Source organism: Haliotis asinina, chromosome 5, assembly GCF_037392515.1.
Source record: "Haliotis asinina isolate JCU_RB_2024 chromosome 5, JCU_Hal_asi_v2, whole genome shotgun sequence".
Lineage (NCBI taxonomy): Eukaryota > Metazoa > Mollusca > Gastropoda > Lepetellida > Haliotidae > Haliotis > Haliotis asinina.
Window position 1 is genome coordinate 14,159,927 of NC_090284.1, and position 21,489 is coordinate 14,181,415.

Below are 21,489 nucleotides of genomic sequence, written 5' to 3' on the forward strand. Positions count from 1 at the left end.
CTTGAAGTAAGAAGTGTAGCTTGAAATCTACGAAATCTGGTAAAAACCTAAGTGATTACAGTTTTTGTGCCTTTCAAAATCAAATGTGCCCAAACCCAGTTTGAATCACGCCAGGGGACACCAGAAATGGGCTTCATACACTATATCAGAATGGGTAATCGAACCAGGACCGCAGGTGTGAAGAGCGAGTGTTGGCCACTAGGCTACCCTACCACCATTTCATCAAACTAGGCGTCTGTCTCAGACTCGTGTTGAAAATACGCCTCGTCTGGGGGACATACTCAGTGTAAATTCAAATTCAATTATTGATAAGAGCATTCAGAACCAACCGCGATCTCCAAACAGCATGGCATGCTTGTGAAGATTGGGCCCCAAGATCCTTGTGTACTACCTGCGTTCATTATTCCTATTGATTATATCATACGTATAATTTCAGTTGAAATATTTCCAGTGAGCGACATCATATCCAAACAATGAACTGTACATGTGCTTAGCGTGCAAAGAATACGTGTATTCGTTTATTTATTGTTTTCGTTTTTTAAAAAAAATGCATTCAAAACCTTTTAAAATGTACAATATCAACACACAACCGCTGATGGGTATCTTGAACATGTGATCTTGAAAATGAAAAACATGTCTTCACTGCAGGCTGTATGGGTACGGACATGAGGTTGCAAATTCATTTCTTACCAAAGTCTTCATACTTCTCACACAGAATATACACAGCCGTATTTCTGTTTTCAATAACATAAAAAGTTTCTTTCACCCTTCAGTATATTATTTTGTTGCAGGCATCACTGTGTCTGCATTATGTGACCAAGAACGTACATAAATAAACACAAGCGCCGCTGATATTGGTTGGCAGACGCTATACAAACCCATCCATCTTCATGTGTATCTTTTGGTGATGATTTATTAAAGTCTTTGTAATGTATATGTGAAATATGTAGACATATAAATATGTAAAGACAAGACGATATAGTTACGACATAACGGCCTCATGCTCGATAACGTCACTTCCTCTGCTTCAGCCATACTTGCCATCGGTTACATATTATGCTTGCTTAAGCAGTGACATTCACGACTCTTTGAAAGTGTGCGGAACAATACTAAACACATGTGTAACAACTGTTAGACGCTCTCTCTCTGCCTCTCTCTCTCCCTCTCTCTCTCCCTTCCTCTCTCTCTCCCTCTCTCCCTCCCTCCCTCCCCCCTCTCTCTCCCCCTCCCTCTCTTCCTCTCTCTCTCCCTCTCTCCCTCCCTCCCTCCCCCTCTCTCTCCCCCTCCCTCTCACCCCCTCTCTCTCCCTCTCTCTCTCCCCCCTCTTCCTCTCTCTCTCCCTCTCTCCCTCCCTCCCTCCCCCCTCTCTCTCCCCCTCCCTCTCACCCCCTCTCTCTCTCCCTCTCTCTCTCCCTTCCTCTCTCTCTCCCTCTCTCCCTCCCCCTCTCTCTCCCCCTCCCTCTCACCCCCTCTCTTCCTCTCTTTCCCCCTCTCACTCTCTCTTCCTCCCCCTCTCTCTCCCCCACCCTCTCTCTTTCTGCTTACAGCTCTTTTTCATTCGTACCGGTGAGAAGGCAAATGCATATACATTCGAAACCAACACATCGTCAGAAATGACGTGAAACTGTTAGACGCTCTCTCTCTGCCTTTCTCTCTCTCTCTCTCTCCCTCCCCCTCTCTCTCCCCACCCTCTCTCTTTCTGCTTACAGCTCTTTTTCACTCGTACCGGTGAGAAGGCAAATGCATTTATATTCGAAACCAACACATCGTCAGAAATGACGTGAAAGTTAGTTACTTGCCCTTACCAGCCCGTCACCATAACTTCAGAATTTGGGGGAAGAAAAGTTGTAGTTATGCATGCCTTTGCCTGCTTCTCCAACAACCAGTCTTTTCCCTTCTCCTTCCTCTCGCTAATTCACTCCAACACTCTCCCTTAATCCCCTTCTCTCCCTATCACTGCCTCCCTCTCACTAACACCATTACACAGAGTAAGGTTTTAACACAGGGTGTCAGATGAAGGAACTGGTAAATGTAAGTTCCAACTGATATAGATTATTTTAATCAAATTCTAATGTCAGACCTATCTATTTCATGCACCTCACAAAATTAAGCCTGCTTGTCAGATATGAGACAAATAAATGTGAACAGTGTCGTGTTGTCATAAATGAGAAATACACCCCCGCCCCCCTCCTACAACCCCATCCCCACCCCCATCCACAATGTAAGAGTGCTAATTTACCACAGTAACACGACAGAGGCAGCGATGTGTTACTGAAGGTAATGTAGACTGACAGTAATTTTATCTTGTTGAATTAAGAACATCAATTCATCAACGGGAAGAGCTTTCCTTTCGGAATTGTTTATTTAACATTTAGATAATTTGGGATGAACTGCTTTAAAAAACTACGGGTCATGAGATGTAATGGTATCGTAAACCCTGGTATGATCAGTTTGTGTAAGGTGATTGCCCAGTGTCAAATGATTTCACACTACTAGTCCTGTTGTCATGTCATGACATATAGTAACTAAAGCGACATGAAAGAATAGGACCTTCTTTTGAACCGCATCTTTCTACATCAGCAGTACATCATCAACCAATCGACCAATCTGTCGACCAACCAACCAACCAACCAACCAACCAACCAACCAACCAACCAACCATATTGTTTAGAATTGTGGGGCTAATGCACTAGCTGACATCTACTTTGTTGTCTCAGGGCTAATGGGCTATTTTCACAGTTTGTCTTGTCGCTTTGTTGCCTCGGGGCTAATGGACTAATTCGCCGCATGCTTTGTTGTCTCAGGGCTAATGGGCTATTTTCACAGTTTGTCTTGTCGCTTTGTTGCCTCGGGGCTAATGGATTAATTCGCCGCATGCTTTGTTGTCTCAGGGCTAATGGGCTATTTTCACAGTTTGTCTTGTCGCTTTGTTGCCTCGGGGCTAATGGATTAATTCGCCGCATGCTTTGTTGTCTCAGGGCTAATGGGCTATTTTCACAGTTTGTCTTGTCGCTTTGTTGCCTCGGGGCTAATGGATTAATTCGCCGCATGCTTTGTTGTCTCAGGGCTAATGGCCTAATTCACCGAAAGGCTTGTTATTTCAGGGTTAATGGACTATTTTCACAGTTTGCTTTGTTGTCTCAAGGCTAATGTACAAATTCACTGCATGATTTGTTGTTTCTGGGCTAATGGACTAATTCACTGCATCTTTGTTGTTTCTGGGCTAATGTATTAATTCACCACATGTTTTGTTGTTTCGGGGCTAATGTATTAATTCACCGTAAGCTTTGTTATTTCAGAGCTATGCACCAATTGAAAGTATACTTTGTTGCTAGAGGAATTATGCATTAATTGACCATATGCTTCTCTTCCAGACCTATTGGCTAATTTTGCCATATGTTTGCTGTTTTAGGACTAATGCCCTTATTGACCATAATGAACTAGTTGACCATATGTTTTGCTGTATTACTGATAAGACCATAAACCTTTGACAGGGCCTGACAAAGGACGCATGTACGTAACACAATGGATCGTGTGTGCCAACTTTCGAGTTATCGGAAGAACAACAGGGGGTCATGTATTTGTCAAAACTTTGAGGTAAGCCTGTCGCTGTTGTTGGCCAAAACAGCTCATGATGATTCTCCACATGTTCTAAACGACATATCCGGTCCATGAATTCCATGTAATTGCAGTGAGACTCACAGACCATAATATAATCCCACATGTTCAGAAAACATAGACAGACATCGCGTTTATGTCATCGATCTATTTTTCTGGAGTTGTTGCTAAGTACGCATTCAACATATATTTGAGTTAAATGTATTCCCTTTAGTTCATTCATTTTGCAGATCTCCATTTCTATCGGCAAATGATTTATTTTATCGGCTGACTTCTTTATCCCATACATACAGCAGCACATAAAATTCTAATTAATTTTTCCTTTCAATTTGGCAGATGCAATTTGCAGTTTCAAAGCCAGTATTTTGGTATGCATCAGTTCCTTGCTGTGGCAGATTAGATACTGTGCAAGAAGACCGGACTCCAATCTCTATAACGACCATGTACGCAATATTTATTGCATTGAATAAAAAGCATTCTGATTATTATCTTTTCGATAGCGTTTATACATCTTCCCGCTGTTTCATTAGAGGCAGGGGGAGTAGTCGACGAATGACGGCAGTGTTATAGCGGGGATGGTATGATTCTGTGATCACGACATCATGGTGCTATGTTTCAAATCATTAGGCAGGCTGAACCATTGTTATCATAATGTCCCCGTTGTCTTGTTGGAGAGGTGAGGTCGGGATTCAATCGGCAATAACATCGGCTATAGAAACATTGCTTTTTCACTGAAAGAACACAACATAAATGAAAGCAGTTCCTGGTTCACTTGGCACTGCCTGTATCTCAGGCTTCTCGTGTATATGTTTCAGTCACATTGTGAAGTCATTTCGTGAAATGACTGAAAATGTCAGCCATTTCCTTAAATGACTTTGAGGGTATATCCAATACTGCTGGCGCTTGATGCCGTCACAGTGACGTATCGGTTCGTCAGGTGAAACAGTCGTAAATGCCGGGGGTTCTTTTTGGGTAGTGACTTTCAGTGTACCACTCTTTGGCCTGTCTGCAGTACTGCCGGTATGTCGTAGACGTGTGACATGTCTTCCGATGGTGGATTTGCAGCATCCCATGTCCTTGTGTCTGTTCCATCTGTAATATACCAATTGTTCTCCCCCTCTGCTCTGCTGTTAAACGAGGCACGTTCCTGGTTTTAACATGATGCAAGAGAATATACCTGGTTAGACATGGTGTGTGAGAGAGATGTGTCTTTAGCTATTGTCAAACAGACTGACGATCATTTTGACAATTTACTATCGTTTTTATCTTGGCCGCTAGTTTAGTTTAAGTAGATTAAGAATTATGTAGTCTTACCCTTACATGAATAAGTCACTATTCACCAAACCCTTCTCCCTAAACTTCACATCCAGTTTTCAATACAGCTCCCTGCCTATACACCCACACCCCAGCCTATATCATTTGGACAAACGGCTTGTATCTCATGACCTGCCACAGTTCATTGCTTCCCATCCGTGCATCGCTGCCTGGTTCATCGTCATATCTCCCACCCCATGACATCAACCCTCTCACCTCGCCACCCCATGACATCTATCCTCATTCCACGACCATAGATTTACCAACCCATGACATGGACCCTCTCACCACGACCATAGATCTACCAACCCATGACATGGACCCTCTCACCACGACCCTAGATCTACTAATCCATGACATGGACCCTCTCACCACGACCCTAGATCTACTAATCCATGACATGGACCCTCTCACCACGACCCTAGATCTACTAATCCATGACATGGACTCTCTCACCACGACCCTAGATCTACTAATCCATGACATGGACTCTCTCACCACGACCCTAGATCTACTAATCCATGACATTGACTCTCTCACCACGACCCTAGATCTACTAATCCATGACATGGACTCTCTCACCACGACCATAGATCTCCCACCCCATGACATGGACTCTCTCACCACGACCATAGATCTACCACCCCATGACATGGACCCTTTCTCCACGACCATAGATCTACCACCCCATGACATGGACCCTTTCTCCACGACCTTCGATCTCCCACCCCATGACATGGACTCTCTCACCACGACCATAGATCTACCACCCCATGACATGGACCCTTTCTCCACGACCATAGATCTACCACCCCATGACATGGACCCTTTCTCCACGACCTTCGATCTCCCACCCCATGACATGGACCCTTTCTCCACGACCATAGATCTACCACCCCATGACATGGACCCTTTCTCCACGACCATAGATCTACCAACCCATGACATGGACCCTTTCTCCACGACCATAGATCTACCAACCCATGACATGGACCCTCTCACCACGACCTTCGATCTACCAACCCATGACATGGACCCTCTCACCACGACCCTAGATCTACTAATCCATGACATGGACCCTTTCTCCACGACCATAGATCTACCAACCCATGACATGGACCCTTTCTCCACGACCTTCGATCTACCAACCCATGACATGCAGCCTTTCTCCACTATGGAACTCTACCACCGCTCCAAAACCGCCATCCCACAAAGTAGAACCCCCACACCAACATCCATCCCTACCACATTCACCGACTCTTGACCCCTCGAAAATAGGATCCGATTGGCAAAAGGTTGTACAAAAGGGACTACGACAGCGTTATGGATCCAGATTACTTGACTGAACGCTCGATTAGTGATCTGATCCGGCAAGAAGATGGTCCCTTTGTCTGGAGTGTCTGTCCTGCATTAACGTCACTGCAGAGTGACTACCTCTCGGGAGTTACCGCGCGTTAATCACAATACGAACATTGTACGACTGAGAGAACGTCAGTCGTTACGTCGAATCCTTCAGCTTATATGCACAAAAATGAAAAAAAAAAATAATAATAAAAAATAATAAAAAACACTGTATCTCCTGTCGTTATGGGGTTGCAAACTTAAAGAAAAATACTTGTTAAACCGCTCGTAAGCCCACACAGTATCTAATGGATAACGTTTCTACTGGCACATCTCTCCACGTTATATTCAACGTACAGACCGTCAATAACGACGATTACAACCTAAGTGTCATGGCGTTACACTTGACGTAAATCATCCAGAAAACACAATGTATATATTTTGGATCGAGGAAAGATTAATCTTTTTTCATAGTCATTACTCTCACAGCTTATGAATGATATTGAGGTTTGAGGGGAATTAACGGCTTCATTATTTTCTAATCATGATGTTAATGTGTGTAGGCATAGTCGGAATGCGGCCATTAAACAGTGGCATACCGTTCACGGCCATCAATAGTTAATCCTATGGGTATCTCATAGGCATTTCTCTTGTTTAAATAATACGATTGGCTGGAAGTCGCAGCTGTCACGAAACGCCAGTCCGTGACTCGCGGACATTAGCGAAAAGAACGGGGACACCCATGCTTAAACAGAGCCGATAGATTGTATTATAGGCCAATCACATGTCACCAGGTTGTGGATTAGACGACTGCGCTGAAGGTAGTTTGGGTCGACTCTTCGTGACTAATTACTAGTCCTTGCTCGAGTCAAGAACGTTGAAGCCTGTAGACCTGGATCCATTCTGAAACGACTGCGTAGGACGAGGTGAAAGCTTGAAACGGGACTGGGTTTTGTAATGCGATTTGACTATAAATCAAACATCTATGTGTTTGTACCTGGTCGTGGGTGTGACCAACTGCGGCCAACTTCTCAGGGGGATCACGGGCCCTCTGCCCCTCGACTTAATTAACGAAGGCTATGGTTTTGTGTCCCTTGTGACGACATACCCAGTGCGTGCTGGGATTATCCAGGACTTTTAAATCAAAGTGCCTTTTAATTACTATCGTCCTGGGTTCGCGAGGGAGTTACGTCCGCAACTGGAATTGAACGGCTCATGTAATTATAGATCGATAGCAATTTGAGTCTGTTTTCAGTGTACTTTGAGTGCAGGCATGATATATGTATATGTTTACACATTCAATTTATACAGTATTCACGTCTTGCGAGAATCGCAATTGGAGTTGTCTCCCTTCCACTGATGGATCGAATATGCCGTATCCAAACTCTCAAGCAGCGCCGTGAGAAATACTGTTTAATGGAATGTCTTTATGCCTTCATTTTCTTGAGCTGACACACTGCTTCAACATTCAACTTATGTTTTAAATTGAAAAATGTTGGAACTTATAAAGTTGTTGACACCAACGTCCTCGTCCTCGTCCAACGTGAACAACGACCTTGGAAAGACATTGCGTCGTTCCTACATCGTCCACACACGCACACGCACAACACATTAAAACCAGTCTGTCACATGGTGTCGTGAAAAAGGGGAAATTGACATATTCAAACATGACATCATTACGTCTTGATAAACCATCAGAACATACTTCGCGTGTCAAAATGTCACGTTGAGTCGCTGCTATCATAAATGATGTGAAATTTATGATGCTATCACCCAGCTTTCCAGACATAAACATATTCAGATTAAATATAAAACATAATTAGATTCTGAGCACACTCAAATAAACATGCTTCACAAATACAGTGTACGGGCGCTTTTGGTCGTGTCATGGTGAAGATGATGTCGATAGCCAGTCTGACCACCCGATTCCGTCAATCACCTTCTACGCCAAGAATGGATTACTGAAGGCCAAATTCTAACCCAGACCTTCACGGGTCTTCTGTGAAAGATATAACACGAGTTTGTGGTTGGTGTGGTTTGAGGGGTTGGGGTGTGGGTAGCGCTGGAGTGACGATTGCGGTGAGGCGGTGGTGGTAGGTGAGAAAGGGTCCATGGTCCATGATCTAGGAGCCTAACACACCATGTTAAGTATGACGCCTCTCCACCAAGACAAGTGTTCCTCGGAGATAACCCTTCATAACGCAAAACTGTGGTCGTTTAACGATCTTATTGGCTCACTTTACAAAAGTCTGGGTTTGAATCCATGGCCGGATACAGTTCTTTGCATCCTGGTTGTGACAGACCCACAAGTTGTCAAACATGGCGTTTATCCATATTCATTCTCTCACTCACAGCTGGATCCGTGTTTTTTCACGGGGTCAGTCTCCTAATACATATTGAATGACGTAGTTTACGCATGCGTTTTTGAATAGGATTACAGCGACACCTGGTGGTAGATTTCTCCCTGATTCTGGCTCCCATCGGAACAGTGGATGCGGGACTGTGACAACCATCACTACTGACACTCGTGCCGAGATCGGCCTTTGTTCTAACATCAATAAAACAGAAACAGCACAGTAACTGAATACCCTCTCAAAAGAGGCAATGTTGCAGAAACTTATAAAATGTTTATAGCCAACAGTTTATGACAACATTAATCGCATGAATAAACCGCAGTTTGCGGAAAATATCAATATTTCATTATTTCTAGGTGGAAATACAAAGCATGGCGGAAATATTTTGAATAACTGTCCTCGTGATATCAATTTATTTCCTGCAGGCTCCTGGGCTGGACGGACGAAGGGAGCACTGTGGGATTTGAACAATAATGACAAGTCTTGGTCTACTGCTGATTCTCCACACTTTCACATCTATCACCAATCGTGATGATCATAATACACATCAGTTCCAGGCTAAATGCAGCGTTGAGTTATTGATGTATCGATTCAATCGATTTTGTGTTTTAACTCTTCACGTGACTTTTTGGCACCGAAAGTTACAACTCTGTGTCCATGTGCCTACATTGTTTATTACGTATGTCGGGTAATGTGACGTTGACAGCACACTGTGACGTTAAATGACATATGTTACGTTAATGTCAGCTTGTTCGGATTGCAGTACTAACGTATAGGACAACTTGTCTTTTTATCACCTTGCACATGAAGGTGACGTCATATCATCATATTACGGTATATACCACCTTCATAACAGGAAGCGACTAGTTGCTGAACGAAGTGACTAGTTGTTGAACGTAGGGGTGACTAGTTGTTTAACGCAGTGTTGACTAGTAGATGAACGTAGTGTAGACTAGTAGATGGATGTAGTGTTGACTAGTAGATGGATGTAGTGTTGACTATAGTAGCTGAACGAAGTGCTGACTAGTAGATGAATGTAGTGTTGCCGGGTAGGTGGATGTAGTGTTGACTAGTAGATGAACGTACTTCTGAATAGTTGATGAACGTAGTGTTGACTAGTAAGTGGGTGTAGTGTTGACAAGTATATGAATGTAGTGTTGACGGGTAGGTGGATGTAGTGTTGACTAGTTGTTGAACATAGTGTTGACTAGTAGATGAATGTAGTGTTGACTAGTAGATGAATGCAGTGTTGACTGGTAGCTAAACGCAGTGTTGACTATTTGTTGAACGTAGTGCTAACAAGTTGGTGGACATAGTGTTGACTAGTAGATGGATGTAGTTTTGAATAGTTGATGAACGTAGTGTTGACTAGTATGTAAATGTAGTGTTGACGGGTAGGTGAATGTAGTGTTGACTAGTAGATGAACGTAGTGTTGACTAGTATGTGAATGTAGTGTTGACGGGTAGGTGAAAGTAGTGTTGACTAGTAGATGAATGTAGTGTTGACGGGCTGGTGGACGTACTGCTGACTAGTTGGTGGAAGTAGTGTTGACAAGTAGCTGAACGTAGTGTTGACTGGTAGATGAATGTAGTCTTGACTAGTAGATCAACGTAGTGTTGACTGGTAGATGAATGTAGTATTGACTAGTAGATGAATGTAGTGTTGACTAGTAGATGAACGTAGTGTTGACTAGTAGATGAACGTAGTGTTGACTAGTAGATGAATGTAGTGTTGACGGGTAGATGAACATAGTGTTGACTAGTAGATGAACGTAGTGTTGACTAGTAGATGAACGTTGTGTAGACTGGTAGATGAACGTAGTGTTGATTAGTAGATGAATGTAGTGTTGACTAGTAGATGAATGTAGTGTTGACTAGTAGATGAATGTAGTGTTGACTAGTAGATGAACGTAGTGTTGACTGGTAGATGAACGTAGTGTTGACTGGTAGATGAATGTAGTGTTGACTGGTAGATGAATGTAGTGTTGACTGTTGACTGGTAGATGAACGTAGTGTTGACTAGTAGATGAATGTAGTGTTGACTAGTAGATGAATGTAGTGTTGACTGTTGACTGGTAGATGAACGTAGTGTTGACGAGTAGATGAACGTAGTGTTGACTAGTAGATGAACATAGTGTAGACTAGTAGATGAACATCGTGTAGACTAGTAGATGAACGTAGTGTTGACTAGTAGATGAACGTAGTGTTGACTAGTAGATGAATGTAGTGCTGACTAGTAGGCGTACGGAATGTTTGTTGGTTTGTAAGTGAACGTAGTGTTAACTAGTTGGTGAATATACACTATTTGTTGAGGCAATATCAAGCAGTGGACCATCTCCAAAGGTTGTATATTTTGAGAAGCGCCAGTTACTTAACACACAGACTAATGCAATGTGGTCAGCTGACTTTCGACACAGGTGTTCTAGATGTTCAAAGGGAAGTAGGCAGTTGTGTCACTGGTTACCTGACTATCACATTACCTGCGGTTTATGTGGTAGCATTATCCCTTTATCTGGCATGAGAGAATACTTCAGAGCATGTCACATATGCGGACTGTTTTCTATGATTATAAATTCCGCGAATGTTGAGATTATGGGTTAACTTACGTGTGTCTCATCAAACCATCGTTATTCCATCATTCGCCCGAGTGACAAACATGCAGCTTGAGCAGTAAGCCAGATTCGTTTGAAGAATTCCTTTGAATTCAGAAAAAAGAATATATGCCTTTTTATTCATATATCTAAAGGGTGATAAATCTTGTGATAGAGAGCACGATCCATCCATAACGCGGACCACTCATGACGTACACATTTCCTATACGTCGGTATCAAGGGGAACGTATTGTACGCAGGTGCCCCCCGTGCCCTGGCTATCAAGTGTGTGTTGCCACCCCAGGGCAGTTGAGTATCGCATGTTAACGGGATCGGGTAGAGAGTCGGTGCAAGGTTAACGCTCCATATGCTTTGGGCGGCTATCGTTGCCGATCTGACGAGGTTCAATTGCCGACATAGCAGGGTCCTAATGTGTTTTTTGAAATATTGGTTTGTTTGACACTTGTGGCCAATTATTTAAAAGTTTGTTATGAAATTTCCCCCGAGTTTGACATCTGTCAAAGACCGCATGCTGGGACATATATAAACCACGAGCTTTGTCTGTGAGGCGTTTCTAAACCAAAGGCGCGCGGCCATCCTTTGGAGAGCACGTTCTGTTGCCTCCCTGATCTTGAAATCCCCGCCCCACTCAAGATGATTTATATACATATACTCTCGTATACAGCGCAAATATTTTATCTGGCTTGATTTCTTTACCCAGTGCAGTACCCCTCCCCGTGTTAGTGAGGTTCCGCCTCCTAAACAGACATCATCTCCGGCCAGTTAAAACTTCATCTCGGAACGGCAACAGACACCGTCTCCAAACAACAACAGACACCGTCTCCAAACAAGAGCAGACACCATCTCCAAACAACAACAGACACCATCTCCGAACATTGAAAACACCAACTCGCAAGCCAGGAATCACTTAGAGTATGCAATGAATCACTTATCTCGGGCTTGTAACAGCTTGAAGCGTTTCTCACTCTTCCAAAATGGCGGAGCAATTACCGTTTGCTCGCCTGGCCCTAATGATAAAGTTAAAAGAAGAGTCTCGATGACGAGCTGATAAATGTATGATTGTTGACGACTGCACCGAACCGAACTGGGTTGTAAACTGTCTTCACTATTTCCCAGGTGACAATTTTCGTTCAGGCGTCGAATTCAAATTTCCCTTAGCCACCATTTTGGTGTGAGAAGGAAGCGACCTCAACCAGACATTGGAGCGATTGCAAGCGGGTGAAAGTTAGCTCTGCGTTGTCAAACGAATCGTTGTACATCGCTTGTAAGCGATTGGTAGTTTGCAACGCACCCTTAAAATCATCTCGGAACAGCGACAAATTTCATCTCGGAACAGCAACAAATTTCATCCCGGAACAACAACAGACACCATCTCGGAACAGTTAAACCACCGTCTGGGAACAGCAACAGACACCACCTCGAACAACAACAGACGCCATCGCGGAACAGCAATAAACACCGGAAGAACAACATCAATAACAACTGAACTCTGCTTCTAAATAGTAGCAGATCCCCTCACGCAAACAAGGGCAAACTCAGTCACAGCCCCTGTTTCCTTAAAGAAACAATCCCTTTGGTATAGCAACAATCCACATCTCAACACAGTCACAATGTGAATTCCGACAAAACAACAATCACAATCTCTGTGCACTGTAACAGTCCTCCTCGTGGAATGCAAACTGTCCCAATATTTTCAAATAACTCCCATTCGTAATTGTGATAAACTTTATTGTTTACCAGCTAGTGCTGGTATATTTGCATTTCTGCTGCAACTATAACTTTAATCCACATTGTTGTAAAGATTAGAACGGTCCAGTAATTTTAATCCCTAAACAATGAGTGCATGCAAAAAGAGAACGTCCCCCGTATACCCAATACGTAACATGTGGCAGTACAACACTTTCTCTCTGTAAGTGACTTTTGATGAAGATTTATGAAAGTGTATGTAATGAATAGGTAAATGTCACCTTATATGACAAACGCATTTGTTTCAATTGTATCGACGTTTGGATGGTGATTCGAATACAGTTATCTCGAGAGTCGCATCCATCAACATCGAAATGTCTTCAGGTGCAATAAAGACGTTAATCAGCTATGTCACATTGGTTACAGAATACACTAGCTCGCATATTGTAACCTGTAAAGCCCCGTGTTACTTTACAATTGTGAATTACAAATTAATATGTGTAGCACCAGCGTATTGAACCTCCTAAAACTTTCTGCCAGACCACAGGGCTGGTCCGATGTAAATCCTGCCACCAGTCCTGACCAAAACTCGTCTGCCCCCAAATAAGTTAGTTTTGACAAGCGAAGTATTTTATCCATATGGAATTCGTCATTTATTTTTATGAGTGAATTAATAATGACTTATAATACTGAGATATGGTGAATATATCTTCGTAGACATCTCTGAATTTTAACCCGACTGTCGGGTAGGTGAATTTGAGAATTAGGTAGTTCGTGTTGAAATTAGTTCGCCCGGGCGGTAGTGCAGTCAGGTATTTCGAACGCTGGGAGCAAGTGTTACATACGGGACTCACTCACACTGACTCTTTTCTTTCTACAGAGCTTCTCTCACTTACATTCTGTCTCCCCTCACTCTCTTTTACGCATTCAACTCTCATGGAGTCTCTCTTCTCTTCTCTCTGTCTCGCCGACTCTCACTGAATCTCGCTGCTCCCTTTCCCAACTCTCTTTCTCTCTGACACACACACACTCTCTCTCTACCTCTACCTCTCCCATTCCCTCTCCCTCCCACTCTCTCACACTCTTTTTCTCCCACGTTTGTCCCACTCTCTCTCTCTCTCCATCTTCCACCCCCTCTCTCACAATCTCTCACACTCTTTTTCTCACACCCTCTTCCCCCCTCCTCTGTGACAAAGAAATATCCTTTATTTTGTGTTACTTGTTAGTTTTCATGGTGTGTTTTTATTATACGACATGACAGGGTTGGTGGAGGTAGTCCTGTGGCTAAAGCGTTCGCTCGCCCCGCCAAAAACCCGTGTTCGATTCCCCACATGGGTACAACGTGTAAAGCCAGTGCGTGAGGCCGTGGTCGTGCTAGAATGTTGCTGAACTGCTGAACGACGACGTAAAACCAAACTAACTCAATCACTACACAACATCATAATTATTAATATACTACATCTCTGTTTCATCTGACGACTGTGCATGTCGTGAGAGGCGACTAATGGGATCGGGTGGTCAGACTCGCTGACTTGCTTGACACATGTCATCGGTTCCCACTTGCGCAGATCGATGCTCATGTTGTTGATCACTGGATTGTCTGGTCCAGACTTGATTATTTACAGACCCCCGGCATATAGCTGGAATATTGTTGAGTGCGGCGTGAAACTAAACACACTCACTCACTCACACACTGTTACATCTGACAATGGCTTAACAGCAACAGCAATTCCACAACAGCAGCAAGGTAATGCTGTTGAGAACACTCCACGATCGCTGACATTGAAAGTGCAGTTATACATGTCGGGGATCTACGATCACCCTGACACGTCCACTAAATGCATATATGCATGGACGCTCAACGCTGTGATGACCTCTCCAGCGGCCTTTTGTAACCCATTGCTTCTATGACATCAACTGGCCACCATATTTAACGACGTATGCAAACAGATTGCTTACAGATTTAACGACGGATCATGTCTCAGAAACGACCGAAACTTGTAGACATTACAATAGAAAGCTTTTAACGTAGGAAACTATACCGTTAGCACACAAATATCCATGCTTGGGGTATTTTTATAGTGTACTTCAGCAGATTTTGGACACTCGCTGTTTGTGAAGATCAAACAGGGTCTTGGAGGCTTATACACTTAAACCCGATGTATTGGACACCCGTTCACTGTTCGGCAAGCACTGGATTCACTTCAAGTGCATCTGCTATCAGAAATAAAGTTACCCATAAATTTCTCCAGAATCAGTTTTGAGATTCACCATAGCACGGCAAACACAAGTTGCTAGCGTTTTACAATCCAATATCCTTTAGAGACGGAACTTCAAAAGGTATGGTGTTCTTTGTGAGAGTGTATGATCAAAGAAACTGGAATTATTAGTTAACATGTACCAAATGTTGCCAAATTTTACCAAATGTTGAGGCAAATAACAAGGTTTGTGTGTGAATGTTAGTTATACATGTTAGCTTAACGCAACCTTGGATTGTCCTTGAAAGATTAATGGACACTTGGATTGTTCTTGTACAGTTAGCAGAGCCTTGGATTGTTCTTGTAAGGTTCTCATAGCTTTGGATTGTTCTTGTAAGATTAAAGGAGCTTTGGATTGTTCTTGTAAAGTCAACCGAGCCTTGAATTATTCTTGTAAAGTTAACGGAGTTTTTCATCGTTGTTACAAAGTTAACAGAGCCTTGGGTTGTTCTTGTAAACTTAATGGAGCCTTGGATTGTTCTCTTAAAGTCAAGTGAGCCTTGGATTGTCCTTGTAAATTCAAGTGAGCCTTGGATTGTCCTTGTATGATTAGCCAATCCTTGGTTTGTTCTTGGAAAGTTAACAGTGCCTTGAATTGTTCTTGTAAAGTTAATGGAGGATCGAATATTGTTCTTGTAAAGTTAACGGAGCCTTGGATTGTTCTTGTAAGATTAACGGAGCTTTGGATTGTTCTTGGAAAGTTAACATAGTCTTGGATTGTCCTTGTAAAGTCAACCGAGACTTGAATTGTCCGTGTAAGATTAACGGAGCCTTGGATTGGTCTTGTAAAGTTAATTGAACCTTGGATTGTTCTTGTAGGATTAACAGAGCTGTACATTGTTGTAAGATTTTCGGAGCTTTGGGTTATTCTTGTAAAGTCAACAGAGCTTTGGATATTATTCTTGTACAATTATCAGCCGTTTTGGTTGGTTGGAATTAGTAAGATTATCGTAGCCCATGGTTTGTGTTTATAAGATGAACGGACTACGTATTATTAGGATCGATTCTGCTTGAAGGGGCGCCAATTCTGGTGGACGTGCTGCATTATCGTTTGTGGATGTTTTCAATAAAGTAACTCCCATTTAAACTGCATGATACGTCTTCCGAAATGGACCTTTTTCAATATCTGCGAGTCACATTGCTTCAAACACCTGCTGTTATTGCTATCGGAATCAACGGTATCACTGTCGGCACAGACGTCACCTGTCGCCGGCTGCTGAACAACATAAGCTGTGCTTGGTGGGATTCGTTACAGTTCCAAAGGTCAAGGTTAATAGTTAATACTATTAAGGTGGACAAGTCCAGTTCTGTCTATTCTTTTGGAGGGAATCAACTTGTAATGATTCCAGAGGCAGAACAGCTTCCATTTCTTTGCATTCCATCTATATGGTGGCAGGCTATAAATGATCGAGTCTGTACCAGACAATCCAGTGACCAACAGTCTGAGCATCGATCCTCGCAACTGTGGCACGATGACATCCCGATAGTCCCCCTTAGGACGAGCATAGGTTGTTGAAGGTCATCTGCAACCCGGATCTTCAAGGGTTTCGGGTTATAACACCTAGACGACTTTGATTCTTGAAAGTACAGATTGTTGTTGATCAGCCCAAAATCAATGCTATTTCCAGTATGAAAATGAGATCGATGACTCTGTAAAAATACCACCCTGCGTCAAGATCCGAACACAGCCACGCAGAAGGTCACACAAGCTAAACCGTTTGGTCTCAAATTAGCATCTTGGTTATTCAGCCAAGGAAATGTTAGCTCTCTAAAGCGATTCTGATTAATTTTTTCATCGTCTCGTGTGTAAAACGTCCATTTTAGCAACAGACAGCCGTCAGAGACACACAGGATAGTACTCTCATTTGTAGGTAGATGATCACAGCGCTTAGAAACGACATGTATGAAATAATATCCACAAACATTACGTTTTTCCTGCAGTCGTTTTTCCTAACTTTCTAATTATCGTATTTGGCGAAATCAGATATGCTTGTCTGCATGCTTCGCTTATTCCATTCGAGACTATAGGAGCATGGGTACTGATTGACTAATTCGAAAGTATACCCGAACCGATCTCATACTGAGAATACCCAGGAAAGTAGCGTATCCTACTAGTCTCATTTTAAAGCGATGTTTATGCTTGACTGAATTTGGTTTTACGTAGGTTTTGGTAACGTTCCAGCATTATTTTGGCGGGGGACACTGTACCCATGTGGGGAATCGAGCCCGGTCATCGATGTGACGAGCGGACTCTTTAACCACCAGGTGATGGTGCTTCCCCTTAAAACGATATTTCTGGTAACGGTTGAACACAACATTCATTAACTCTTACACTCCCTGGTACCCATCGACCCACTGGCTACTTGTTCCAGATCTTGGTGCATGTAGTCACTGCAACGGACTTTATAATGAAGACAACTAGTTACACAAATGACTCATTCTATCACATAATTAGTCAGCTCCATACAAGAAACCAATGTCTGACAATACTTTACACACGTTAACCCGTATGAGTGAGTGAGTGAGTGAGTGAGTGAGTGAGTGAGTGAGTATCTCCTGCATCTCAACCCTACGGCAGTATAACTTGCTTTAATAGTGTTTATACTTTAAGGTGAAGGTCCAGGGTAGAATAGGTCTTCAGGAACCCATGCTTACCATAAAAGGCGACTATGCTTGTCGTAAGAGGCGACTAACGGGATCGGGTGGTCAGACTCGCTGACTTGCTTGACACATGTCATTGGTTCCCAATTGCGCAGATCGATGCTCATGTTGTTGATCACTGGATTGTCTGGTCCAGACTCGATTATTTACAGACCGCCGCCATATAGCTGGAATATTGTTGAGTGCGGCGTAAAGCTAACATGCTCACTCATTGTTGTAACACTAACGATGATTGACACTTGAAATGTATATTTCCCCGACGCACATCAGAATTAACACGTTCCATTTCTTCCGGGAAATGCTTCGTAATTAAAATTCATCTAATCACGATAAAAGTAATAAATGAAACTGAGCGGTTTGAACGATGACGTAATTTGTAGGCTACCCGGAGTACCTCAAATCAGGGGTTCAGTGTGCTTGGGTAACTTGTCAAACTACAACATCAAGCCGTCACATTCGGTGACGAAGATAGCAACTAATCTCCGAATATATCATCTCGTCATGTAAGTCGATGACTACAATGATATCTACAATCTGGCTGCATCATTCCTTCATGACAGTAGGTGACGACAATGACATCTACAAACTAACTACATCATTTCTTCATGACAGTAGGTGACGACAATGACATCTACAATCTGACTACATCATTCCTTCATGACAGTCGATGACGACAATGATATCTACAAACTGACTACATCATTCCTTCATGACAGTCGATGACGACAATGGCATCTACAAACTGACTGCATCATTCCTTCATGACAGCCGATGACGACAATGGCATCTACAAACTGACTACATCATTCCTTCATGACAGTCGATGACGACAATGGCATCCAAAAACTGACTACATCATTCCTTCATGACAGTCGGTGACGACAATGGCATCTACAATCTGACTACATCATTCCTTCATGACAGTCGATGACGACAATGGCATCTACAAACTGACTACATCTTTCCTTCATGACAGTCGGTGACGACAATGATATCTACAAACTGACTACATCTTTCCTTCATGACAGTCGATGACGACAATGACATCTACAATCTGACTACATCATTCCTTCATGACAGTCGATGACGACAATGATATCTACAAACTGACTACATCATTCCTTCATGACAGTCGGTGACTACAATGATATCTACAATCTGACTACATCATTCCTTCATGACAGTCGATGACAACACTGACACCTAAAATCTGACTACATCATCGCGCCACCATGGTCGGTGACCCAATGACAACTACAAACTGACTACGTCATCGAGTCATGACAGTCGATGACGACAATGACATCTGCAATCTGACTACAGCTTTCCCTCATGACAGTCGATGACGACAATGATATCTGCAATCTGACTACAGCTTTCCTTCGTGACAGTCGATGACGACAATGACATCTACAATCTGACTACAGCTTTCCTTCATGACAGTCGGTGACGACAATGACATCTACAATCTGACTACACCATCCCGTCATGACAATCGGTGACGACGATGACAACCGCAGTCTGACAACTCCCCATTAGGAAAGCTTCTAACGAATCTCGTGTAGCTGAAGGCGACCCTTTGATGCACGTGCATGCGTGCGCAAAGGTTGCCCTGCACGAGCTTCAAGTTTCTGTACCCGGCGCTGTTATGAAACACACAGCTCATTTCTTTGACAATATGAAGCCAGCTAACACAGGCGGGTTGACATTTTAATGGATCGGATTTTACTTGAGCATTGTCTGTTTGCCAGTGGAGGCATACACGACGAGAGGCTGTCACAGAACGATTGTTTTGGATTGAGTAAATGGATTTTCTTAAAGATACTGCGAATTGTTTGTCATGTCTAATTACACGTTTACAATGGCTTGGATGGTGGTACTTCAGAGACTCACGGGAATAATTAACTGTCGCGGAGTTTCCATTGTCTTTATTTTAAAAACATACAAAGACGACATGTGTACCGAATAATGTGTTCATGCATGAAAGATAAAAAACCTATTGATTTAATTTTATGCATTTCTTTTCCACATAAAATCAATCGATCGCCCAGGAGACAATGAGATGGTTGATATTAAAGTACGTTCGTTCGGTTCAAATATATTCTCAAATTGACCAAATAATTTAATGAAGTCTTGGTGCAAATGTATCTGAAGGAACGATTATTCCTAATGGGGATATCCACAAATCGACAAATATGTGTCTTTTAGCTGTTGACTATGTATATCTGATGTAAAACGTTTTTGAAAAACATATTGGTGTTCAACTGATGTGCGGCCCGGTTCAGAATATTGACCAGTAAGTCATGCTTGCCGTAAAAGGCGACAACGGGATTGAATGGTCAGGCTCGCTGATTTTGGTGACACATGTCATCGGTTTCCAGTTGCGCAGATCGAAGCTCACGCTGTTGATTACTGAATTATCTGATCCAGACTCGAATATTTACAGATTTACAGTATTCTATTGATGTGCAGCTATCAAATGTAATACTACCTCAGGCAGATACGCATCATCTTTAAATGTCCTTTCCGCGACCATCAAATGTGATCACCGGAAGTATAGTACTTCCTCCCAGAATCCCTTTGATGCTGTATCCCTACGCCATTTATAGATAGTTCACAAATGAAAACTGGCAGGAGCTGACCTACCAGGGGAGGTAATTACCAGCTCGAGGCACACCCCTGATGCACGGTCATCGGAAGTTACAGGAATCGCCAAGGGTCTCCTGTTAATGTACAAGTCAGTTCAGAACACCGGAGGGGAGCAAGACGTTTTATTTGGATGGAAATTATGTGAAGATTTACTCGCTATTTACGATGTTATTTGCATGCAGGGTGAAGATTGATTGAAGAGGGTAACGAGGGAACTAGGTTGTTGACAGATGGTTTCTGTTCTGCCTCGGGACGGGAGATGTTTTCTGCCCTAAGCTTATTGGTTTAGGGATGTAATTATTGCTGAATGAGCATTTTTTATTATCTTTATAGGTTTTCCTTGACCCAAACGCTCCTGAGTGACCCGGAACCAAAGTGCAATGTTACCACCTCTCTGAAGACTAGAACTTGATGCCTAGGCATTACTGGATCATGGTAATCGCCGACACCTTGTAGCGTTTCCCTGTCATTTTGTCGTTAGTATTTTGGTGTTGAATTTGTCATAATATGAATATTAAGAAGGCGCTTATGCTGAAGATTGTCACTTATTGATCTGGAAGCATGAGGGCTCTATGTAAATCTTGTTTCCATCAAACCTTCTGTGTACTTCAAGCTGTTCATGTCGTCGAAGATTTTTTAGTAAAACCAGTGAAAGTACACGAAAGGATCTCTTGGGAGATTTTATATGTAAGGTTAAGAAGTGTGCGTATGAGAGGAAGAGAGAGAGGGGGGAGGGAGGGAGAAAGAGAGAGAGAGAGGGAGAGAGAGAGAGAGAGAGAGAGAGAGAGAGATAGAATCCAACACAAACACCAGTTTTACATTCCCATACTCTGTGACGTGTGCGTCTATATTTTCTTCGCGTCCAAATGTTTGTTTGCAATGATTGATAGAGACTTGCTTTCAGTGATTGATTGCAACATCAAACAAGACGTTAGTTTGCCATGAGGAGCAATAAAACGTACACTTCTATATTTTTAATGACATGTCAATAATGTG

General features: G+C 42.8%; 1 protein-coding gene and 1 long non-coding RNA gene across 2 annotated transcripts in view; both read left to right on the forward strand.

Moving 5' to 3' along the window:
• The window catches only part of LOC137284115 (uncharacterized), a 41,946-nt gene extending 38,373 nt beyond the window's left edge, over positions 1 to 3,573 (forward strand). The window contains exon 3 of the long non-coding RNA XR_010956884.1: positions 3,495 to 3,573. This is a non-coding gene — a long non-coding RNA (uncharacterized lncRNA). The remainder of the gene's footprint in view (positions 1 to 3,494) is intronic.
• Positions 3,574 to 5,059: 1,486 nt separating this feature from the next.
• Positions 5,060 to 6,196, forward strand: LOC137283393 (hepatitis A virus cellular receptor 1-like). The gene has a single exon (XM_067814858.1). The coding sequence runs from the start codon at positions 5,060 to 5,062 to the stop codon at positions 6,194 to 6,196; it is 1,137 nt and encodes a 378-aa protein (XP_067670959.1).
• The last annotated feature ends 15,293 nt before the right edge of the window (positions 6,197 to 21,489 follow it).